Source organism: Stegostoma tigrinum, chromosome 22 (genome assembly GCF_030684315.1).
Source record: "Stegostoma tigrinum isolate sSteTig4 chromosome 22, sSteTig4.hap1, whole genome shotgun sequence".
NCBI classification, from domain to species: Eukaryota; Metazoa; Chordata; class Chondrichthyes; order Orectolobiformes; family Stegostomatidae; genus Stegostoma; species Stegostoma tigrinum.
Window position 1 is genome coordinate 6367657 of NC_081375.1, and position 26018 is coordinate 6393674.

At 40.6% G+C, this 26018-nt stretch overlaps 1 protein-coding gene across 4 annotated transcripts in view; it reads left to right on the plus strand.

Annotated features, from left to right (window-relative positions):
• The window catches only part of LOC125463859 (C-Jun-amino-terminal kinase-interacting protein 4), a 264228-nt gene extending 239129 nt beyond the window's left edge, over window positions 1-25099 (plus strand). For 2 of the 4 annotated variants that reach the window (XM_059653600.1, XM_059653602.1), the window contains 7 exons: window positions 7334-7482; window positions 8840-9011; window positions 11609-11722; window positions 15027-15065; window positions 17105-17281; window positions 20293-20424; window positions 23860-25099. In XM_059653600.1, the coding sequence (XP_059509583.1) occupies window positions 7334-7482; window positions 8840-9011; window positions 11609-11722; window positions 15027-15065; window positions 17105-17281; window positions 20293-20424; window positions 23860-23975 (899 nt within the window). In that variant the 3' untranslated portion in view covers window positions 23976-25099. The remainder of the gene's footprint in view (window positions 1-7333; window positions 7483-8839; window positions 9012-11608; window positions 11723-15026; window positions 15066-17104; window positions 17282-20292; window positions 20425-23859) is intronic. The other 2 variants (XM_059653601.1, XM_059653603.1) reach the window with 1 other exon arrangement.
• Window positions 25100-26018: the final 919 nt, after the last annotated feature.

Below are 26018 nucleotides of genomic sequence, written 5' to 3' on the forward strand. Positions count from 1 at the left end.
TATCTAATTTGTAAAGAAGAATGTTCCTAGAAATGTTCCAAGATCAACCCAGTTCTGTGCTGTTAATCTCTGGATGTATAATTGCAATGTGACAAGTTGACATGGCCGGTTTTCATTATAACTGTGGGCATAGGAATAAGTCATTGTAATGTATTTTAAAAAGTCTGAAAATACAATTGCATTGGTACTTTATACTGTGCATGTTTGTTCCCAGCCATGATCACCAGTTTATCTAAACACTGTAGTTGGTCTTAACTCCTGATGTGCAGTACTGTTGCTGGCTGAAGGACATAGTTGAAGGGTTACATTGTTTGCACAAGGAAATTGTGTCTATTAAAGTGTCTAAGAAAGTTTCAACTAGACTGGATAGAAGGGAACCATTAGATATACTGTATTCGTACTTCCAGAAGCCATGCGGACTAGATTAGATTATGATTTTACAGATGTTCTGCTATTACTTCCTTTGTAAATGATTCCAATACTTTTTTAACAACAGATGTTAAGCTAACCTACTTTTTTGCCTCCCTCCCTTTTTTTGAATCGGGCTACCACATGAGCAGTTTCCCAATCTTGTCATAAGACCATAAGACATAGGAGTGGAAGTAAGGCCATTCGGCCCATCAAGTCCACTCGGCCACTTAAATCATGGCTGATGGGCATTTCAACTCCACTTTCCTGCACTCTCCCCGTAGCCCTTGATTTCTCCGTACTTCTCCGGAATTCAAGGACTTTTCAAAAATTAAAACCAACCCTTCCACCATTTCTGTAGCTATCACTTTTAGGGACCTAGGATGCAAGCCATTAAGGCTGAGGACTTAACTGCATTTGGCCCCATTAATTTATCTAATAAACTTTCTGGAGAGGGAGTGATGGTATTTAATTCCTCCTCCTGTATTTTTTAGTATAAATGGGATGTTCGAAGCATCTTCCCCTGTAAAGCTTGATACAAAATATCTGTTTAGCTCCCCTACCATTTCTTTGTTCCCCGAAACATTCTCCCCAGATCCATTTTGAAGGGGTGTATTTTCACTTTGACCTCTGATTTCCTTTTTATATATTTAAAGAAACTCTTGTTGCCTTGTTTGCCCTTGTTTGTTTATTTATTTTATCTGTCTTTATTATCTATCTAGTCCTCCTTTGCTGGAAACTGAATTTATCCCAGCCTTTGGAACTATTACTGACTTTTGATCACCTTGTACACGTTTGATTTTAGCTCACTACTGTCCTTCCTTGGTTACCTGTGGTCAGTTATTTCTCGCTTAGAATCTTTGCTGTTTACTGCGATGTGATTTTGCTGAAAGTCATGAGTTACCTGCTTAAATGCTTGCCAGTGCTTGCTTATTGTCATTCCCGTTCATCTATCCGCCCAATTCACTTTATCCTCATTTCACTCTAATTCCCTTGCATTTAAGTTAAACTCAGTTGTTTCCGACCAACATTTTTCACACTCAAACTCAATATTAAATTCCAAAATGTAACAATCACTACCTCTGTATAATATTTGATGTTGTGGCCATTTCGGAGACATGGATAGAGCAGGGTCGGGAATGGAAGTTGCAGGTTCCAGGGTTTAGATCTTTCATTAAGATCAGGGAAGGTGGTAAAAGAGGGGGAGGTGTGGCTTTGTTAGTCAAGGACAATATATCGGTGGCTGAAAGAACTTTTGATGAGGACTTGTCTACTGAGGTTACCGAGGAAGGTTTGTCGACTGAGTCAGCATGGGTGGAAGTTAGGAAAGCAAGGGAGCAGTCACCTCATTGGGGGTTTTCTATAGACCCCCAAATAGCAGTAGGGAGATCGAAGAACTCATAGGCCAGCAGATTGTTGAAAAGTGCAAACGTAGCAGGGTTGTTGTTATGGGTAACTTCAACTTTCCCAATATAGATTGAAACCTCCTTAGTGCAGATGGTTTGGATGGAGCCATTTTTGTCAGGTGTGTTCAGGGGGGTATCCTTACTCAGTATGTGGACAGGCCGACGAGGGGGGAGGCCGTTTTGGATTTGGTGCTCGGCAATGAGCCAGGACAGGTGTCAGATGTCACGGTGGGAGAATGCTTTGGCGACAGTGACCACAACAGCCTCACATTTACCATAGCCATGGAAAGGGAAAGGAGCAGTTACCAGGGGAAGATATTTAACTGGGGAAAGGGAAACTATGACGCCAACAGGCAGGAGTTGGGAAGTATAAATTGGGAGCAATTGTTCCACAGAAGGGGCACAGCAGACTTGTGGAGACTGTTTAAGGAGCAGTTGTTGCGAGTGATGCGTAAATTTGTTCCTCTGAGAGAGGTAAGAACGGGTAAGATTAAGGAGCCTTAGATGATGGGAACAGAGGTGCTTCTCGTCAAAAAGAAAAGGGCAGCTTACGTAAGGTGGAGGAAGCAAGGGTCTAGCACAGCTTTAGAGGATTACAGGCTTGCTTGGAAAGAGCTCAAAAGTGGGGAGGGCCAGGAGGGGGCACAAAAAAGGCTTGGCAGAAAGGATTAGGGAGAACCCAAAGGCATTTTACTCACACATGAGGGGAATAAGAGAATGATCGTGGAGAAGGTAGGGCCAATCAGGGATAGCGTAGGGAACTTGTGCGTGGAGTCTGAGCAGATAGTGGAAGCCCTAAATGAGTTTTTTGCTTCGGTTTTCACTAAGGAAAGGGACCTTGTTGTGAATGAGAACTTTGAGGAGCAGGAAAACAGGCTTGAACAGATTGAGATTGAGGAAGTTAATGTGCTGGAAATTTTAGCGAACATTAAGATTGATAAGTCCCCAGGGCTAGACTAGATTTATCCACGGTTGCTCTGGGAAGGGAGAAAGGAGGTTGCTAAGCCGCTGGTGAAGATCTTTGCTTCCTCACTCTCCACGGGAGTCGTACTGGAAGATTGGAGGGAGGCAAATGTTGTTCCTCTTTTCAAGAAAGGGAAGAGGGAAATTCCTGGAAATTACAGACCAGTCAGTCTTACGTCTGTGGTCAGCAAGGTTTTGGAAAGGATTCTGAGAGATAGGATTTATGACTATTTGGAAAAGCATAGTGTGATTAAAGGGAGCCAACATGGCTTTATGAGGGGCAGGTCATGCCTCACAAATCTTATTGAGTTCTTTGAGGAGATCACGAGGCAGGTTGACGAGGGTCGAGCAGTTGATGTGGTATACATGGACTTCAGCAAGGCAGGCTCATTCATAAAGTCAGGAAGTATGGGATACAGGGTGAGTTGGCTAGCTGGATTCAGAATTGGTTGGCTGACAGGAGGCAGAGAGTGGTTGTAGATGGTAAGTATTCTGCCTGGAGGTCAGTGCTGAGTGGTGTCCTACATGGCTCTGTTCTTAGGCCTCTGCTCTTTGTAGTTTTTATAAATGACTTGGATGAGGAGGTTGAGGGGTAGGTTATTAGGTTTGCTGATGACACAAAGGTTGGAGGTGCTGTTGATAGTATCAAGGGCTATTGCAGGCTTCAGCGAGACATTGACAGTATGCCAAGCTGGGCTGAGAAATGGCAAATGGAGTTCAACCTGGATACATGCAAGGTGATGCATTTTGGAAGGTCGAACTTAAATGCTGAATGTAGGATTAAAGGCAGGATTCTCGGCAGTGTGGAGGAACAGCGGGATCTTGGTGTTCAAGTGCATAGCTCCCTCAAAGTTGCCACCCAAGTGGATAAGGTTGTTAAGAAAGCGTATGGTGTTTTGGCTTTCATTAACAGGGGGATCGAGTTTAAGAGCCGCGAGGTTATGCTGCAGCTTTCCAAAACCCTGGTGAGACCACACTTGGAATATTGTGTCCAGTTCTGGTCGCCCTATTACAGGAAAGATGTGGAGACTTTTGAGAGGATGCAGAGGAGGTTTACCAGGATGCTCCCTGGACTGGAGGGCTTTTCTTACGAGGAGAGGTTGACTGAGTTCGGACTTTTCCCTCTGGAGAGAAGGAGGAAGAGAGGTGGCCTGATCGGGGTGTACGAGGCAATGAGAGGCATGGATAGAGTCGATAGCCAGAGACTTTTCCCCAGGGCAGGATTGACTGTCTCGAGGGGTCATAGTTTTAAGGTGTTAGGGGGAAGGTATAGAGGAGACGTCAGAGGGATGTTCTTCACCCAGAGAGTTGTGAGCGCCTGGAATAGTTTACCAGTGGTAGTCGTGGAAGCAGAGTCATTAGTGACATTTAAGCGACTGCTGGACATGCACATGGACAGCAGTGAATTGAGGGGAATGTAGTTTAGGTTATTTTAATTTTGGATTAGGATTATTCCACAGCATCACAACATGGGCCAAAGGGCCTGTACTGTGCTGTACTTTTCTATGTAATCTATTTTACTCTGAGTTCACTTATTAATCCTGCCTCGTTAACCATTACTAGATTCAGAATAACCTACTCCTTGGTTGGCTTCATGACACATTGCTATTGGAAGCTATTGCTAATGCACTCTGAGTTCATTACTGTAGCTACCCTTCCCAATTTGATTAATCCAATCAACATGAAGATTACGGTCATCCACAATTATTGCTCTCCTCTTCTTACGTGTTCCTGTTAATTATTGATTTACATTGTTTGCTATAAAATGGCTACTGTTGGGAGGGGTCTGTATACTATCTTATTTCCCTTGCTTTTTTCAAAACTTCCTCCCAAGTGGACTTTACATCACCTGAACCTAGGTTGTCACACTCATTGCTTACTAATAGTGCTACCCAACCACCTTTCTGTCCCTCCTGTCTCTCCAAAAGGTCACATTTCCCTGAATGTTACGTTCCCAGTTTTGACCTCCATGTAACTATGTTTCTGTCATGGCTATGAGAACATATTAAGTTATTTCAATTTGCACCATCACTTTCTTTGCCTTATTCTGCATGCTTTGTGCATCAGACACAAAGCCTTTAAGTTTGGTCTATTATTGAATTGCCCTGCAATTTTATGGTTCCTTGATACAAAATGACAATTGGTAAATTCTGTCCATTCTTTTATTTTCTGTGCAGTTGAATCCCCATTATCTAGTTTAAAGCCCAACTCACGGAATTCACCAGGACTGTGGCCTGAGTGTAATTTCAGTGGAGCCTGCCCCATTGGAACAGCTCCGTCCTTCCCCAGTACTGATGTGACCATCCCATTAATTGGAATCTGTTTCTCCCACACCAATCTTTTGAGCCACATGTTTATCTCTTCAGTCGTGTCAATCCTTTTCCAAATTAGCTCGTGACTGAGGTAATAGTCTCAGATTGCTGACTTTTTAGTTTTACTTCTTAATTTAGCCGCTATCTCCTCATATTCCCTTAGCAGAACATCAGTAAAGACAGCAGATTTCCAGCCCTGACAGACATTAGTAAATCATTCTTTTTTTAAAACAACAATCCAGTAATTATTTTACTGAAGCGAGCATTTAATTCCAGTTTAATGAATTGATTGAAGAGTAATTTTCCAAATTATCCTGGTAGCACATGTCTCTGGATCGATGGTTCAGGCCTCTGCACTACTGGTAGCATTGCCTCTGTGCAACTGATGCGCCATTATCTTACCACTTTATATTCTCCATTCACTATTAACAGATGAACCACATTATCAGTCTGTTGACAATGCTATTAAAATGTAGCTTATCATTACTTTCCTCCTTTCACTATAGTTAGAACCACTATAGTAAGTCTGCTTGTGTTCCAGAGGGGGAAAGAAAAGACCTCTCCTGAGATTCAAGAGCAGCTTCTGTTAATGCCTGATGGAGAATAGGAGTGGAAGAAATGTCAGGAAGAGATGGGGGCTAATGTGGCAGCAGGAGTGCAATATAAAATGCTGTAGCTCAGCTCAGGTCGGAACGTAAGATTTGGATACTGAAGTTGGCCTTTTAGCCATTCTAGTTTGCTGTGCTCTTGGATAAGGTCATAACTGATTTGATTAAGGTGTCAGCTTCACCTTCCTACCCGTTCTGCCATAACCCTCAACCCCCTTGTCTGTTAGAATTCTATGTCACTCAGCTTGAATAAATTCAATGAGCCAACCTCCATTACTTTCAAGCAAGTGGATTCCACAGATTAAGGACCATCTGAGGTAAAATTCCTAACCTCCCTTGTCTCTTTCCCAAAGAAGCATCCTTGTAGTATCCATCCTTGAAGTCCCTTCAAGATCTTACAGCCTTCAATAAGGTCCCCCCTCTTCCTTCTGAAATCAAATGGGTATAGGCCTAACCTCTAACCTTTCTTCAAAAGATAAGCCCCACATCCAAGGAATGAGCGAAGTGTACCCTCACCGAACTGCTTCTAATGTAATAAGTTCCTTTTATGCTATTTTTCAATTAGAAACACCAAAAATAGCCAGTACTCTAGTTGTAGTGTTACCAAGGCTCTGTACAGTTGCAGTAAATGAGCTTCCTTTTGTATTCCACTTGCCTTGTGATAGAAGGTAACTTTTCATCAGGTGCCTTAATCACTTGCTGTGCCTCTGTTCTAACTTATTATGATTCAGGTACCAGGACACCTTGATCCATTGTACCACTGAATCTTGCAGTTTCACTCAATGTAATGCTATCTGTGTTTCCAATGAAGATGGACATGTTCTCAGTTTCCCACATTGTACTGCCTCTACCAGATTTTTGGCCCCTCACTTAACCTGTCTACATCCCAAACTTGGCTATATTACATTCGGTCCTTTCATTAGAATCTAGATCAATGATTTGAAAATAGTTATGTATGCTGTTTTCCACTCTGACCTTTCCAGAATCTAAAGCATTTGGAATATTATAACTAGTGCCTCTTCAGTCTCTGCAGACACTTCTTTTAGTACCGCAAGGTGTGTGCCATCTCGTCCTGGAGTTTGTCAGCCACAGTATCTTTTCCTTGGTGATCATTTTAAACTCCTTCTCCCCTCTGTATCTTCTTTCCCTTTCCCCACCCCAAGCTATCAACTCCAGTTTTGAGATTTTGTTTTTATTTCTAATGCTGAGTTAGATTTTTGATTAACAAGGGAGTCAGGGTATATGGGGTAGACTGGAAGGTGGCATTAAGGTCACAGTCACATCAGGCCAAGTTTTTACCAAATGACAAAGCAGACTTGAGGGACAGTATGGCCTGTTCCTGCTCCTAATTTATAAGTGACTCTTCTGCCTTCTGGGCTGTCAGTTTTTTCAAAGAGAAAAGCACCTTATGTGCGTGTCCCTAGACCAGGTAAATTGTAGTGATTTAAGAATATGTCTCATCACCGTCCTTATTAGGGATTAGAAAGAAATGTTGCCATTTCCACTAATACGCATATCCCAAGAATGAGGCTTTTTAAAAAAGAAAGTTGGAAAGGTTGTATTGCGGATGTTTCATTTCCCCAAATGTTGTGAGTGGTTAGTTATATTTTAATACAGCCTATTGTTTATTCCTTAGATGGCCAGTGGGATCTAACTAATTATCACCTTCTGGACTTTGGCCGGCCTCATCACTCCATTCGCTGCATGACTGTTGTGCATGATAAAGTATGGTGTGGTTACAAGAATAAAATCTATGTAGTACAACCAAAAGCTATGAAAATTGAGGTAATGACTTGCAAAGCGTTCATAATTCTCCTAAAATTGATTGATAGAATTTCTTTGCTCTTAAAATGGTAAATGAAATGTGCTACCTTGTCAACTGTTCTTTGGCTCAAATTACAGGCCTCTGAAACAAGCTAAAAATAGTTAAATTCTATAAAATTTATGGACAGTTATCCATCAAGATGGGAAACTGCATCCCTATCTGCGGCAGAACTGCAGATGCTGGAGATTTAAGCCAAATCTGAAACTTGTGGAGACAGTTGGCAGGCTTGTCAGCAACTATGGAGGGAAACACAAAGTTAACACTTCAACTCCAGCGACCCCTCTAGTGAAAGGTCACTGGATTCAAAACATTAACTCTCCTTTTCTGACCGCAGATGCTGTCTGAGCTGCTGAATTTCTCTTGACTGGCTAGTTCATGGGATTTTATCCATGCTTTCCCGTGACAGCCTGCGACAGCCTACGTGGGCCTGTCACAGATACCATCCCCTCCACTAGAAGCACAAATGAGCGGTTTCCACTGAAGGCTAGATTTCTTGTCAGATCCCAATTTGTGTAACACACTGGCCTAAGCAGTACATCGAGCATGAGGCCAGCTCCCAGGCAGAAGGTGAAAGGCGTGTTTTTTATGCTATTCCTATTGCATTTGGCTGGATTTGATATACACAATTTCCCAAAATTTCATACGTGCCATTTCTCATTGTTGTTATGACCATGCCAGAATAGGAATAGCCACATACTGCCATTTCATTGAAAGTAGCTCAGTACTTTAACAAGTATAAAAGACTATGAGCTATTAATTTTAGTGTAGAAAAATCATACTAAGAACGTGCAGACTTCGATGCAATGTATCCTAGTGTATGTGTGATGCTTATACAGATGTATAGGGAATACCCTATGCTCTGGTTCTGCCTTGATACAGATATCCAGGCTAGATGCGTCTGTTTAACAATTCAGCTTGTCACACTTGCTCTGTATTCTCCAATCAGTCAATTGATGTCAGAAGCTACACCTTACTGTTTCTGTGTTACAGCCTTCTCTTTTCTTTCCTCCTCCCCAAAGTAGTAGGCCAGAGCATAATGGTTGATCCAGCTGATTTTGTCAATAGATAGTTCATTATACATGTCCCACCCTGTAATCCAGCCTCCTCCTACTTTGAAGAGGAATAAGTGCGCAATGCTTCAAACAAATTAGGAAAATCTAATCATTGATTTTGCAAAGTGCCTATGCATTTGTGTGTAAAGTGTGTAATGATTATAGCTGCTTCAGTATTTGAGGTCACAGTAGCAATTTTTACTGTTCTAATGTTGATAATGTTATTGCACTTCAGCAAAATGTTCTTACACTTGTGCCTTCCCAGAAATCCTTTGATGCCCACCCACGGAAGGAAAGCCAGGTGAGACAGTTGGCTTGGGTGGGAGATGGGGTGTGGGTTTCCATCCGTCTAGACTCTACCCTTCGCCTTTACCATGTACATACCTACCAGCACCTACAAGATGTAGACATTGAACCGTATGTCAGCAAAATGTTAGGTGGGTGATCACTCTGGTTACTTCATGATTTGTAAATTCTTTGTAGGAATCTAAGTATTATCCTATTTAATCAATCTTAACTAAACTTTCAAATAAAACTTCAAGTTTAATTAAAGTATTTTTCATTTTTCTACCCCTCTCCCCAAAATAATAGTTGGTGTTTCTTGATTAAAGGGCTTTTAATTCAGTCCTTTGCTTTATTGTATATTGATCATTCGGAGCAACTTTAAAATAGAGGGATGATTACGTAGGAATAGGAATTCAGGAAAATATCTCTATTAGCAGAGAGGTGGAAGATACAGGGCATTTGATTAGACGGAGAGGTCCGCATGATGATGGAAAACAATCGAAGAAAGTATGAACGGCACAGAAAGACATGAGTATGGACCATATCTCAGGATTATTGCATATCACTTCTTGGAGTCACAGAGACATGCAGCACAGAAACAGACCCTTAGATTTAACTCATCCATACCTGCCAAGTTTCCAAAACTAAACCAGTCCCAATTGTATGCATATGGCTCATATCCCTCTTAAACCTTTCCTACTATTGTACCTATCCAAATGCCTCTTACATGTTGCAACTGTACCTACTTCTATAATTCTCTCTGGCAGTTCATTCCACATATGAACCACCCTGTATGAAAAAGTCACCCCTCAGGTCCCTTTTAAATCTTCTCACTTCTCTCCTTAAAAATATGCCCCTTAGCTTTGAACTGCCCACTTTAGGAAAAAGACCTTTGTTATTCACCTTATCTATGCCACTCGTGTTTTTATAAATCCTTATAAGGTCCCCCTCAATATCCTGTGCTCCAATGAGAAAAGTCCCAGCCTATCCAGCCTTCATTATAATTCAAGCCCTCCAGTCCAGGCAACATCCTGGTACATCTTTTCTGCAGCCTCTCAAATTTAATAATATCCTTCCTGTAGCAGGACAACCAGAACTGTACACAGTACTCCGGAAGTGGCCTCACCAATGTCCTCTGTAACCTAAATATGATGCTCCAACTCCTATACTCCAAGGTCTAAACAATGAAGGCAAGCATGCTAAACACCTTCTTAACCACCCTGCCTACCAGCAATGCAACTTCCAAAGAATTATGTACCTGAATCTCTAGATCTCTCCGTTTGACAACACCACCTAGGGCTGTATTTTAGTTACACAAGTCCTACCCGTGTCGCTTGATCAAGATGCAATACTTCACATTTATCCAAATTAACCTCTATCTGCCACTTCTCAGCTCATTGGCCCAACTGGTCAAGATTCCTTTGTAATCTTTGATAACTCCCTTCACTGTCAACTTTGCCACCAATTCTGGAATTGAAGGAGAAGATACATAAAAGAAGTTCGAGTCAGAAATAGGAAGCCATTCCAAAATGTCATGAAGCATTGCAAATGTTGAAAATATGCATTGAATCATTCGGCATTTGTAAAGAGATAATACAGATTATGACAATGAGTACAAACATTGCTTAAGATCATTATGAATGCTTAGTGATCTATTGTATATTTCCAGCACTTCCAGTTTTTATTTGAAAGTAGTGAATTGAGATACTCTGCTTATTTTCCCTAGTTCAGAGCAGGCTATAAGGTTCCGTAGAAAGGTTGTGCACTTATGGAGGTCTTTAAAATGAGCAATTTTGCTGAAAGTAAGGAAAGACCAGCTTGCTACTTGGTGATGCCCTGCCATTAGTATACAGAAGAAGAAGGAAGATGAGAGACAGGCATTTTTACACAGGTTGTTGGAGTATGGAATGCTTTTCCACCAGGAATGGATGAGACAAAGACAATTGTGTTGCACTAAGAGAAAATATGGATCGAATGATGTAGTAAAGAAATGAATAAGGCCATAGGGTGACACCAGGACAGCCTGTTTCAGATTATTCTAGAATGAGTTCAGGCAGAATAATGAAAGTCTGTCTGTGCTCTAAATTTATTTGGCTTATATCTTTATATTTATCCCTATGCATCTTCTCAACCACCAATCTAGCTAGCCGATTATATGTTTAATTAGCCATTCCAAGCGTTATTATTTCCAAAAACAGGTGATTAAAAGCTGTAGAGAAATTAGTTGAACTTGTATTTTGGCCTGACGTGTAGCTCTTCATGATGACAGATGTCCAGTAACTTTAGGGGTTACGTGTTTACTCGCTTCTTTAATTTGATGTTTTACTGCAGACAATGAGGAGTGCTCAGGTGAAGTCGGTCCTCGTAAGTGAGAGTTTCATCCTGATTAATTTCTTAAATTTTTAGGAAAAGCAAGGTATTGAATAAGATTATGAGGAATATTTGAACCGTGGCAGCTATTCCTGCAAAGTAAATCTGCCACTTCAGAGTCTCCAAAGCACCATTGAGCTGGAGGTGGGCATCATTCCGATCATGGATGAATATCCCATCTGATGTGTTCAAGGGGGAGAGGAAAGGATATTGTTGCATAATTGGAAAATAACAACTGTAAATTTTACATTTGTTTACTTTTTAATTATTTGTATTTGGAGAGGGGATGTAGTATACTCTGATCTTCTCCAGACTAACCTTCTTGGCATATGTTCTTCATGTTTGAAAATACTATTACTTCTTGGTGTTTGTTTTTAAGGTACTGGGAAACTTGGTTTCTCTTTTGTACGAATCACAGCTCTCATGGTATCCTGCAACCGCCTGTGGGTGGGCACAGGCAATGGTGTAATCATCTCCATCCCTCTAACAGAAAGTAAGTGATGGGTATCACTTTGGGAAAAACAAAGTGATTTATGCGTGCATCTTTTCTCATTGCTTTCCCTCTGCTGATTAGGGCACCCAAGTGTGCTATGTATCTTTGTATTGAAGTTGAGTTCTAAGGAACAGAAACAAGCTTACCCTCTGGTTGGTGGGAAGGGAGTTTTTGTGCTGCCTTTTATAGTTCTTCGAACTATTTGAACTTCGCTCTAAATAGTAGTTTCATCAGCTGGGAAAAGCTCAGACTTTTAGACTGCATATTGACCACATATTTTACTTCTGCTTGGAAGACTGGTTTATTTTCTGTACATAAGATTATGCTATGCATTGACATCCATCAGCTTTGATTTCTGTTATGTCTCTTAATGGAAAGTCTGAAAAAGAAGAGCAGGAGGAATTTTGTTTAATCCATACACTGGATGTGGCTATGTCCAACAAGACCAGCATTTACTGGCGTTACTGCTAATTGCTCCTGAGAAGTGTGATGATGAATAGCCTTTTTGAACTACTACTGATGTTGGAGTCCTGATGTAGGAGCACCTACAGTGTTGTTAGGGAGGAAATTTCAGGATTACAAACCAGCAACAGTGGAGGGACAGCAACATAGTTCAAAGTCAGGATGGCCTGTGACTTGGAGGAAAATTTGAAGGCAGCAGTGTTCACATGCTTCACCTGCTCTTTCTGGATGATAGAGGTGATCGATCTGGATGATGCTGTCAGAGAAGCCCTGACAGGCTGTTGCAGTGAATCCTTCGGATCGTACAAACTGCTGCTGGTGACGTAGGTTTGGGTCTTGATATTAGAATATTGTTGTGTTTTAGATCGTGTATAAAACTCCTATTTGTAGTACTAAAAGGTCTCGGGGAAATTGAAAGCATGTAAACACTCCAGTTTGGACACATACACTTAGTGTGCATTCAGAGCAGTATAATACTTTTTCAGTGCTCAACTCCAAATTATAATTTCAGAATGTTTATATCAAAAAGACAACTTCTCTTAAAAACTAGAAAGCTTTAATAGTGATTTCTGTGATAAATTCCAGTCATCAGCCTAAAATGTCAGTGCACTCTGCAAATGAAACTCGTGGAAACAAATGTCAAACCTTGTTTCCTCCAGTTGTAATCCCTTTCATGGGGCTGGGAAGATGGGGATGGGGTGCAGAGTATGGTTTGAGAACAAAGTGTGGCAAAGAAAATTTTTGTATGAGATATGACTTGTCTGCTCATGGATGAGGCTCTGCCCCAGTCCTTCTAAGATGTGTTAACATCTGATGTTGTCACTCTCCTTTGCAGTGGAAAGGACACAAAGTTAGTGTTGAATGGTTAGCCACACTGCTTCTACACCTCTGTCAGATCCAGCATAATATTATTCTTCAGTTTAAACTCGCCTGTCATGTTGGATGCTAGAGATGTACGGCTCAGAAACAGACCCTTCAGTCCAACTCATCCATGCCCAACAGATATCCTAAATTAATCTAGTCCCACTTACCAGCATTTGGCCCATATCACTCTAAACCCCTTCTAACCATACACCCATCCCGATGTTTTTTTTAAAAGGTTATTGCTCCAGCCTCCTCCTCTTCCTCTGGCAGCTTGTTACATACATGCACCACCCTCTGTGTGATAAAGTTGCCCTTTGGGTCCCTTCTAAATCTTACTCCTCTGGGTGTGACCAAAATAATTGCTGGGTAGTGTTGTTCTTGTGGTCCCTTCACAACGCATGTCTTAAATGCAAACCCATTGGTGGGTGGAGTTTATCTGCGATTGAATGATGAAGACTTATGTAATGTTTCTCTTCTGTTTTAACCCTGGACTCTAACTTGAAGTGTTTAAAATTTTACCTGAGATTGTCCATTTACTATTAATCAGCTAGCATCACTGATTAATCTCTCCTGGTGAGTATAGGTCTTGTTTGGGCAGTGTCTCTGCTCCCAGGTATCATGCTCACAGTATGCCTCCCAGTAAGAGAATTCCACTTGGATTCTTTCCTTTCCATTTATTAGGAGGCAAAGTGCCCTTTTTTCTGAACCCCCACCCATTGGGCTCTGATTGTCAGATACAAGATATTGCCAGGTGCTCCGGTTTCCTCCCATAGTCCAAAGATGTGCAGGTTAGGCGGATTCGCCATGCTATATTTCCCCTAGTGTTCAGGGATGTGTAGGTTAGGTGGATTATAGGGCGATGGGCCTGGGTGAGATGCTCCACGGGTCAGTGTTGACTTGTTGGGCCGAAGGGCTTGTTTCCGCAGTGTATGGATTTTGTGATTCTAAGACCAGGCAGCATCAAAGGAGCAGGAAAGTTGATATTTTGGGTTGGGACTCTTCCTCAGAAATTTTATTTTATTTTGTTTTAGGCAAAGATTTAGAATCTAGAATGCAAAGTGTGCTGAAAGTGGATTCAGTTGTGGTTTTCAGAAGAGAATTGGAGAAGCACCTGAAGAAAGAAAAATTGCAAGCTTACAGGGAATGAGTGAGAGAGTGGACTAAATAAGTTGTCCTTGTGACAAACCAGCACAGATACGATGAGACAAAGTGTGCCTCCCAGTGTGCTGTAACTTCTATAATTCATCTCTCTCTAACCTTTTTCATTCTTTCTCTGTTTGCTTAAAGTTACTTCATTTCTAAGTACTGTGTTTTGATGAAGAGTATTGTTTAAATTTAATTCTGTTTCTACGTCCATAGATGCTGCCAGACCTGCTGACTTTGTCCAACATTTTTTATTACATTTGTCACAAAGAAGTGATGTTTGATTTCAAAAGCAATGGACAAGTATGCAGCTTTCTCCCAGTCTTCTACCCTGAGAACGTGTCCATAAAATTGAATGAGGTTGAAATTTTAGTGCCAGTGTTACATTTTCAGATAGACTGTGCAGCCATTCCATAGCAGTGAAGTGGTTGGGTAAAGATTGTGTAGTGGCCACGGTCTTTTAGATTTGAACAAAACTGACATTGTTGCCTATTGGTGAACTAGTGTTGCACTGTCTTAACCGTGCATATCCAGTTACGTTTAGGGCTATCACAAACTGTAGTCAGTAGAGATGTATCACACAATGCAGCTTCAATGCAGATCAACCAGAATTATTATTGTAAAGAATCTCCTTTTGTTTTATTTCCAAGTGCTGTGATTCCAACTGCTGCGAAAGTTTTTTTTATGATGACAAATAACAGTTTTGTTCTAGCACTGTCTGTACATTTTAAAAGAAAGTACAGGTTTGAGATACAACTGGTAGGTTCTTATTAATCCTTTTCCTCTACTGTCACACTTGTCCACTCCCCCCTTTTGCCACTTCTTCTCACTATAGCTGTAGTTCTCCACCAGGGACGGTTACTGGGTCTGAGGGGTAAGTGCAGATCTAACCATCAGAATCTTTATCTTTCGGGCTGCTTAAGCCAGTCAAGGCAGTTTATATCCACCTTTTATTTATAACGTTTGCCCTCCTTTATTTTTTGTTTCTCTTTCTCTTGTCTAAATGTTACCCTGGCGCTGGTCACTGCATTGCAGCAATTTGTATGTTTGCTGAATGGTCACAATAGGCTAAGTACTCAGTGTTCTACTCCTCAACTCTGACGGACCTTTTATTTTGTCTTGAGGGCCATCGTTTCCATGTCTTCTCACTGAAGCTGTGCATACACTGCTGCCTGTGTTTTATTTCTTTACCTATGATTCTGTACCATTTACTAATTTTAAAAAATACCCATGTGGCATAGGTATGGAGAATGTGTCTAATGTTCAGCCTTTTGTTAAAAGTTAGGGAAGTATTGGGCTAGTTTATTTCTTTTGGGAATAAAAATCAAATTAACTTTTCATCTATTGAGGCCATATAACCCAAGTTACGTGATTAATTAAATTAAAGTTGGGTGTTTGTAGCTTGAATAGTCTCACCTTGCACACAATTGTAAACTTGATAAGGAATAGTTGAATAGGAGCTGCTGTCTCATATGTGTGGTCATCTCAAGTGCTAATGTGTCTGTGTTGGAAATGGATATCAAATGGGGCATTATTTTAATATTTGGAAATCAGATTCCTACTGTTGACAAGTTCTTGATGAGTCACTAGAATTGAGATCTTAAGGTGGACCAGCATTCTTCAGTATTTGCTGCCCGGGGCCTTGTTCTGAATCCAGGCATAATCTCAGACTTTTCCTGTTTGAAAGTTTCTGTGTGAAGAATATACATTCATCACAGGAAGGTAGAGTAATGAATTTACAGCATGGTAGTCTGAAGGAGTTGGGAGGGTACTGCAGGAATACCAATTAAAGATATTTAAAAAATTTCCTAATGCAGCAGGCACTGACTCCCTGCGCTGTGGGCTAATTTCTGGAAGCTTTTTATTTGGCTAATCTACAAAGAAAAGTTTCCTTTCTTAGTAATGGTGTATGTTGCCCTGAAAATACAGAACAGTTTTACTTGGATTAAAGTTGAATTCTAGCAGAACACTGAGTCTTCTGTGCAACACTATCAGCAGTATTTATTTCAAATATAGAATCCAACAGGTCAGGATGAGAGTTAATGTTGTAGAACTTTGCATATTTCATACAGGTTAACCAGTTAATAGATTGAAAGTTCATAGATTAGTTTGCACAGGGAGACTCTTGGTTTGCTCTTAAGAGCAAATTGGATGCTTAATGTGAATGTGTTTGAGTTCTTTCCACTGTTTGTGTTCACACTTTGTGAGGTTTTTCATATAATAGTAGATACCAGTAATCTATGAGTTAGTACTTACAGCTAGGATAGGAGCGTCACTAAAGGTCTTATCCCTTTCCGGAGACAACGTTGAAGTTCACCTGTTCATTGACTCCAATACAGTTGACCACTGTTCATGGAGTCTCGAGAGGAAAACCTATTATTGTACTTAACTAAAAATTTAAAACTTCACTTTGCGTAAAATAGATCTACAAAGCTAAAGTTAGTGAACAGTTTATGTAAGAAAATGTCACCATGCATTTTTGTAAAGTTTTGCTACCTCCATGATTAAACCCTGTTCCTCTGAAACCAGTCACATTTTCTGTAAATAATGCAGTAGATGCAATTTGCTCAGTGCTACAGGCCAGGATCTTCAGAGCTCTCATTGACAGGAGAGAAGAGGTAGCTTGGCATTAAGCATACTCCATTACCAATGTCCTCCTACCATAGACAAAACCAAGCATGCTTTATTGGTTTAATTTTTCCTCAGATCTTTCTTGAACTGGCACTTTCTTCATAAAGTAGCTGTTTTTAATTTAACACTTCTTCATTTTGCTTAAGCTTCAGCCAACACTGCCATGCTAGTGGCTGTTTATTTTTCTGAAAATATATGTAATGATTCTTTTATCCCCAGAAATCTTGTACATCTTCCACTAACCTCATTGTCATTTACTGCTTTCTTATCTTTTTTCTCCAGCCAATAAGGCATCAGAGGGATCTGGAAACCGTCCTGGAAATGTCATCCGTGTTTACGGAGATGAAAATAGTGACAAGATCACTCCTGGCACGTTTATACCTTACTGTTCTATGGCACATGCTCAGTTGTGCTTCCATGGACACCGGGATGCTGTGAAATTCTTTGTTGCAGTTCCAGGTGAGCAATGTACAGGCAGCCTTCACGCTGGAGGCATGGTTCCTAAACCGGGTTCTTTACTGAATCTCAGATGTGATTTACACTCAGAGACATAGTGATAGGCAAATCTAATTTCTTTATGAAATAAAATTCACTTGATTAAGGAGAAGACTTTTCTTTCACATCTGCAGAATGTGACTAACTGCTTTGCAATTACAGGTTTTGTCCTGGTCATGTGACTTTTGCACATTACTGGCATTGAAGAGATTTATCTTTGACATTTTGACTTCTAATTTCTAAGAAAACTGTATTATCTGCTGTTTTCTGGAAAAGCAAATAATTTTGGGAAAGAGTGTCAAATAAAGTGAGAGGTGAAAGATGGATATTATAGCCCTCAGTTGATGGACAAGCAGATTGACAGAAGCCATAGCATATGTGCTGTTCATTGTCTCGCGCCACCTCTGCACTGAAGTTACTGTGTGTTTTCACAGACCCAAATATGGACAGTTGGAGAAGCTTGCAGGGAAAAGCAGAGCCCTCTCCATCTCTCTCTGTCAGTAAGAGGCAATGTAAAACTAGCTGTAACACTATTAAATAATTGTGAATCCTGATAATGTTTAAGCGTTAAGGCTGCTAACTGTCTCTTGTCTAAATCTGAAGTCTGGCCTGAGAATCTTCCATCGTTCTGCAACGGTCAGTAATCTGAACACAATGATAGGAAATCAAAAGAATTGTGAGAAGCCAACCAATTACATTTTTGAAATTCGTACCATTGATTGATGGGTGTCATTCCTTTCTCGTCTACTTTTACAGAGTCATGAATGTGTGCGCTTTGTTTTGAGGTGGTATAGTTTATTTCTTAATAGTAACTTAGTTACTAACCATTTCTGCCACTTTTTTAAGAGGAAGAATAAGTCTTTTATGGTAAATTTAGTTATTTTTGAGATCATAGAAGAAACCTGGTGGACATCTATCTTACTGTTGATTGTGGTATGGAAGAGGGACAAATTGACCATTTTGTTGATTCAAACATTTACATTTCCAGCAAGGCTGGTGGAATGGTGGGGCTGGATTACTAGGGCACTCCTCCCATCAGGGCCGTCACAATATATCCTGATTTTTTTTGTATTCACCAATGCTATTGAAGCTATCAGGGTGGGCGTTGGTTTGCTGTCTGTCTGAAAAGTTGCACTTCCAACAATTCATAACTCTCACTATGCCTAAAATTTCAGCCAAGATTTTGTGCTTATGACCTAGAATGGGTATAATGATTGTGCTCACAACTGAACCAAGCTAACTTCATTGTGGAAGATGCTTCAAACATCCTGCTAATATGAAAGAATACAAGGGAGGAATTAAGTACCATTGCCATCACTGCAGAAGTAGTATTAGACAGACTAATGGGGCTAAATGCAGGTGAGTCCATTGGCCCTGCAGGCTTGCAAAAATAGCTACAGAGATATTGAATGCATTGGTTTAAATTTTCTGAAACATCTGCATTCTGGAGAAGTACTAGAGGGTTAGAAAATTGCCAATGTGTTACCCCTACTTGAAAAGGGATGAAGGCAAAAACAGGTAACTAAAGCTGATTAAACTAACTTCTATTGTTTGGAAAAATGTTGGAATTAATTATTAGGGAAGTAATAGCAGAACATTTGAAAAGTCGTAATCTCATCAAGCAGAGTCGGTATGCCTTCGTGAGAGGGAAAGCATGTTTGAATAATTTGAGCGTTCTGAGGAGATTTCATCCAGATTGGGTAGAAAGAAACCAGTAGATGTTATATTTGGACTTCCATAAGGTGTTTGACAAGACAGCTCAGAAAAATTCGTGAAATAAGAGTCCATGGTGTTGAAGGAAATATATTGGCATGGATAGTGAATTGGCTGATGGGCATAAAACATGAAGTGGCGATAAGGGCTTCTCTTTCAAATTGGCAACATGTAACCAATGGAATTCCACAGGAATCAGTTCTAGGAGCACAACTGTTAAAGATATTTATTAATGACTTGGAGAGAAGAAGCATATGAACTGTGGCCACATTTGCAGATGATACAGAAATAGGTGGAAAGGCAAGTAGTGAGAGAGATACAAATTTTACAGAAAGGCATTTCAAAGAATGTTAACTAGGATGATCCCCAGTATGGAGTGATTGCCTTATGAGCAAGGGTTAAACAGTTTGGAACTGCTCACTGGAGTTCTGAGGGTTGAGTGTCTTTGAAACTCCTTGCCACAGAGAGCTCTGGGGGCAGAGTCCTTGTCTATATTTAAGACTGAGATGGATAGATTCCTGATCAGTCGGGGAATCGATGTTCACAGGGGAAAGGGCAGGAAAGTGGACGAGAGGTATATCAGATCAGCTGTGATCCTGCTGAAGGCTCAAGGGGCCCTTCTGCTGTTCATATTTCTTTTAGTCAACTTCAAGTTTATTAAGTTTTGATATCATTTTCTTTCTTAAATGTATGTTCTGCATTAACCACATCCAACAATTCATTCTTTTCCGCTCCCACAAATTCCAGCCAGTGACTGCTTGAGAGTTTTTGAGAGTTGTCTTTCCCAGCTCAGAATATTTTGATTCAAAGTGTATCGCAAAACAGGAGGACAGTTTTTAACCTCCGTTGTTGCGAACTGAATAGATTTCTATTGATATTGCAAGTGAATTGTGACCACATTGTTTGTTTAATGCAGTCAGTCCATTGTTTGCAGTTGAGAGTATTTTCTGCTGGGAGGGTCTGTACTGTAACTCCAGGCTGTTATTAAATGTGCCACAATCCTTGAACTCAAGTTGCAAGTGTGCATGTTATGTCCTTTGTTACAGTAAAGTACTCCATCTTTCAAGGGAGATATATCTGATGAGACATCGCTACAATAAGTTGCCCAGGATTGAACCACAGTTCTGGTTGCCACTGCCTTCCAGCTCATGGTTGTGACGTTGAAAAGGACACTATAGGATGAATGTGTTACTTGAAAAGTAAAATGATCTTAGCTGGCTGAAGTATTTAAACTTTTATTTTGCTGTTTGGTCATTCTCCAGGTATACCATATGGTGATGTTGAGCACTCGTTAGAAAAATCAGGAGCTTCTGCATCTGATGGATCCAGCCAGCAGTCAGTGAGATCAGTGCTGGTTATGAGTGGTGGTGAGGGCTACATTGACTTCAGAATGGGTGAGGATATTTCTTATTTACTGCTTCACATAAATGTGAAGTTCATTAAGGGAAGTGTACCATGTTTTAGGATTTTTCTTAGATTTTTGACCATCCTTTCTTTTCTTTGTACTGTTCTAAAACAGAGATGTTCTCTTTTTAATTTTCCATTCTATATTCTTTTCCCTCTTCCCCAGTCAGGGGGATTGCTGAGTGTGAATGCAGGTCTCCATCACATCTCATCTGCTGATAGTATGTGGGACTCACTTCAGATAACTATCTGGCTGGTGGATCTGAATGATGAGCCTGCTGCATAATCTGTCATTGTTATGAAACTCAGTGCCACCCTTGAAAAGAACAGCTAACCATAGAAAAACATCGAACCACCCACAAGTTGGACTACAGCCCTACGGTCTATTAGAGGTCTGACATTCCCCTATTCTCCTGTTAAGGATGAGATTTCTAAATTCTTGGAAGTGCAGGGTTGGGTTAGACCAAGTCAGCATGGATTTAGTAAGGGGAGGTCGTACCTGACAAACCTGTTAGAATTCTTTGAACAGGTAACAAGTAGGTTAGACCAAGGAAACCCACAGGGTACATGGTTGGGGCTGCTGCTGTTCACTTAATATATTAATAATCTGGATGAAGCGAGTGGGGGCATTCTGGCGAAGTTTACCGATGATAGGAAGATAGTGGACAGACAGGTAGTACTGAGGAGGTGGGGAGGCTGCAGAAAGATGTAGACTGTTTAGCAGGGTAGTCCAGGAAATGGCTGATGAAATTCAACGTGAGCAAATGCAAGGTCTTGCACTTTGGAAAAAAGAACACAGGCATGGACTATTTTCTAAACGCTGAGAAAATTCATAAAGCAGAAGTACAAAGAGATCTGGGAGTGTTGGCTCAGGATTCTCTAAAGGTTAACTTGCAGGTAGAGTCCGTGATTAAGAAAGCGAATGTAATGTTGTCGTTTATCTCAAGAGGGTTGGAATATAAGAGCAACGATGTGCTTCTGAGGCTTTATAAAGCTCTAGTTAGGCCCCATTTAGAATACTGTGTCCAATTTTGGGCCCCAAACCTCAGGAAGGACTTACTGGCACTGGAGTGTGTCCAGCGGAGATTCTCACAGATGATCCCTGGACTGGTAGGTTTAACGTATGATGAACGGCTGAGGATCCTGGGATTGTATTCATAAGAGTTTAGAAGGTTGAGGGGAGATCTAATAGAAACTTACAAGATAATGTATGGCTTAGCAAGGGTGGATGCTGGGAAGTTGTTTCCGTTATGTGGGGAGACTAGGACCTGTGGGCACAGCCTTAGAATTAGAGGGGGTAAATTTAAAACTGAAATGAGGAGACGTTTCTTCAGCCAGAGAGTGGTGGGCCTGTGGAATTCATTGCCGCGGACCGCAGTGGAGGCCGGGACATTAAATTTCTTCAAGGCGGAGATTGATAAATTCTTGATCTCACAAGGAATCAAGGGCTACAGGGAGAGTGCAGGGAAATGGAGTTGAAATGCCCATCAGCCATGATTTAAATGGCGGAGTGGACTCAATGGGCCGAAGGACCTTACTTCCACTCCTATGCCTTATGGTCTTATTGAAGTCATACATTTCCATGGCAGCATGTACCTAGTTACCAACTCTCAAGGTAGACATCAGGGAAAGGGCAGGAATGTCGGATTGACCATGATCCTGCAGAAGGTTCAAGGTGCCACATGTTGTCCTCTTGTTCCTATTTCCTATGGTCTTAACTTCAAAATTATTAAGTTTTGATATCATTTTCTTTTTCAAATGTATGTTCTGTATTAACCACATCCAAATATTCATTCTTTCCCACTCTGGCTTTCACAATTCCAGTCCATGTGATGTCGAGACCTGAATTCTCCTACGGGGCTGAGTTTAGAAATGGTTCAAGCAACCTTACAGCCATGAAAGGAGATAAATGAAAGGGATCTTTTTGCATTAGGAAGTACTGTACGAAGTCTGAGGGGGGACAGTAGAGAAATTTCCTCCCAGAGTCCAAAGATGTGTGGGCTAGGTGGATTGTCCATACTAAATTGCCCGTAATGTTCAGAGGTGTGTGGGTTATAGGGGAATGGGTCTGGGTGGGATGCTCCAAAGGGCAGTATGAACTTGTTGGGCCAAAGGGCCTGTTTCCACACTGTAGGGAATCTAATCTAATCAAAACCTGAAATAGTGAATGGATTGAAGGTTGACTCTGGAACGTTGTTTTAAAACTACAGCTGCATGCAAGCCTGCCTCAAAACTGATATCTTTCTCTGATTGCTACCTTGGATGCCTTTCAGCAAGGGAATTGAAATAACAACTGGCATTTTTTTCAAGAAGCAATATGATTGGACATAAAAGTAGCAAAAAAAGCACAAGAAACTGTAAGAACTTGACAGTGAGGATGCTAAAGGATGTTTCCTCTTGAGGAAATGTCTAGTACTATGAGATACAGTTCAGAAATAAGGGCTACCCTCCTTTAAGATGGAACTGTTGAGAATTTTATCTGAGGCATATGTGTCTTTGAAATTCTCGATGGAGGTGGGAATCTTTAATATTATCCGGGTGAAAATGTATTGATTCTGACTAGTGAGGAATCTGTGGTTATCGGGGTAGGCAAGAATGTGAAGTTGAGGCCACAATCAGATCAACCCGTGGTCTTATTGCATGGTGTAGTAGATTAGACAGGCCAAAAGGCCTACTCTTATTAATTTGTATGTTTGTAACTATTGCCTGATGTCCAGAAATAGACTAGTAGAGTGTAGGTATCCATGAAAGGTGAACTGGTCAGGCTCTTCAATTCTTCCTTGATATGCTGCACTACCTGAACCTGTCACTCTGTGTTGTATCAAAGGTTTGATGATAGGCAGCACTGCAGGAAAGCCTTCTCTTTTTCCCCTGGACTGATTATGAAGTGTGAATTCCTTCTGTATGGTTGTGAAATATCAATTTGCTGCCACCTTTGAGGGGCATTCCCTAATTGGGCCAAATGGCCTGTTTCTATGCTGTATGTTCCATGTAAACCCCACAACTTCTGTCCAATGTAATATAGTAACCACTCGGGCAATCTAAACTGTGTTCTTGAGTTCTTTTGGTGAGTGGGCTGTTGTATTTCTGAGTGATTGCACTTTAGATGGGTTCCAGATTAATATTTGTATTCTCGGTTTATAACAAAAAGCAATGAGGCGTATGCAGCAAGTGTTTCTGATCTGAAACACTGTCCAAAATGATAGAAACAGAAAGTTGGATTAGTACGTGAAAGAGCAAAATTCACAGTGACTTTGGGGAAAAGCTGCAAGAGTGAGGTGGCACTAATTAATAGTTTTTTTTCAAAGAACTGGAACAGGAAAAATGAGCCAGTTGACTGGCTTCTGTGGTACCTTCTATGGTACCTTCTGATTAGCTTCATAGATTGTAGCAAGTGTTGTCTGAAATGTGATGTTCCCTTTTAGGTGATGAGAGTGAAGAAACGGAGGAGCTCAGGGAGACGTTACAGATTCAGCCTTCACTGGCCAAAGCAGAGAGAAGTCACTTAATCGTGTGGCAAGTCATGTTCAACGATGACTGAAGGCACAACTTCATGACAGACTGACTGTGTACACAAAAATCCTTGCATGTTGTTTTAATTTGGTTTATTTTTGTTTCAATTTCTTCATGCATTGTGTTTGAGCAGTTCTTCACCATGGTTCCTCGGTTTGCATGGTGGAGTACAAACAGCAGGAGATAAGTATCTCTGAGCTGCTGTCCTGTTCTTGTCCTTTCTACAGGGTCTTCCTACTGTTAAAAGACAGCGCTTGCTGAGCATAGTCACTTCACTTCAATGAACATAGGCTGCCTTAGTAAAACAACAGGTGTTAGTTCTTGAGGGTTATTTTGCTAACACTATTCTAAAGAACTAATTTGTATTTGCAATGAATCTAAAGAAAGCTATTTATTTCTGTGTGGGTGTTATCACGGTCACCAAAGGACATTTACCTGGAGTAGCACTCGTGTCAGTTGATTAGTCGAGAGAGAAAGAGAGCCAGTCAATCAGACAGTCTTGTTTTAGAGCCTTGTGGTGTTTAGAGGACTAGCATCCAGTTCAGGTCAGTTTTCTTTCTTGCAATTTATTGTAGAAAACTCTGGACACACTTGACAGGGAAAGTCAACAACCTGCGCTGCACCTCAGAATCATTTTATACACACTACTAAAATGTCTTCTTTTCTCTAACAGAAATGCTTTCATTATATTGACAATTTTGTTGAGAAAGAAACATTGTCTCTCGAAGCATATTTTAAAAAAAATTCAAATTTTATGGTCTGTATTCTTTTTTGTAAGTTGACCTCTTTAGACACTTTATCTTGTATTTTAATTGCTCTATAATTTGAAAACTGAATGCTCCGGCGTTGAATTGCTCTCTGTTGAAACCCAAGGCTTCATTATGGTGAGCTCAATAGCTCATATTCCAGTGTAGCCATTTCAGTATTTATTACCTATTATTAATGAACCTTTGCGGTTCAGAATGTAACTTTGTACAAGAAAAATATATATATGTATATCAAAGAGGCTGCTGTTTTCTTGATTGTGTTTCTTTGGCTCTGAATGAATTTGTGTAATGTGGGACCCATGTTCTCACAAAGAGATTGGATATGGATTCATATTGGGTTCCTTGACTTACAATGACTGAATAAATTGGATTTTATTTTTATTCAGTCAGGTTTATGGCAATTATTTCTTGTATTTTAACAGTCAGATTGGTGATTATGTTTGTTTTCCTATGAAACTCAGCATTGTAGCACAAAATCTCCCCGCAAAACCATTCAAAAGCAAGCCCTTTGTAGTACTTGGCCTGCTGTGTTCATCCAGCTGTACACCTTGTCATCTCAGATTCGCCACCTGCAGTTTCTACAATGTCTGAAACAACTCCTTTGAAGTACACCCATTTTGAAATTAAGTGTTGGCATGCATTCCCTTCCTTATATTCATTGAGGACTTTGGAATTGATTAAAATATTGTGCATCATTGCAAGTTTTAAACCCAGCTCAGGATGCTGGAATGAAGGTAATTTCTGTGGATAATATAGGTGTAAGGAATATAGGTTTTTGTTCTGCTTTCAATCTTCAGTACTACCAAGTTGACTCCAGAATTCAACATTGGTAGACAACAGAAATGAAATGTCCTCAATCAGTGAAGTCAGGATTATGCCTACTGTTGAAGTGCTATATAAATTTGAGTCTTAAAGCAGTTTCAGAATACTTTAAATTTAAGATGATCTAAGCTGAGGGACCTTACTGAAATGATTAATTTTCCTGAAGTGGAAAGTTTATTCAGGTGATGGGTATGGAGTACCTGCTTACGTCAGATGTTAACATACTCATCTGTGAACTTCAAGATTGAAGCCCAAATCCATGGGTTTAACCATACAAGCTAATGTTCGGTGTAAAAGGAATAAGCTGCACTGTCAAAGTTTCAGTCTTTTGGATGTTAAACTGAGCTTCTGAAGTCCTATGGCACTATTGAAAGAAGACCAAGGAATTCCCAAGGTCTAAGCAAAAGTAGCTCAGGTTGTCGAAACAGTTGTTTGTGAGCTCGCTGAGTCGGTTGATCTTTGGTGTGTAGACATTTCATTAC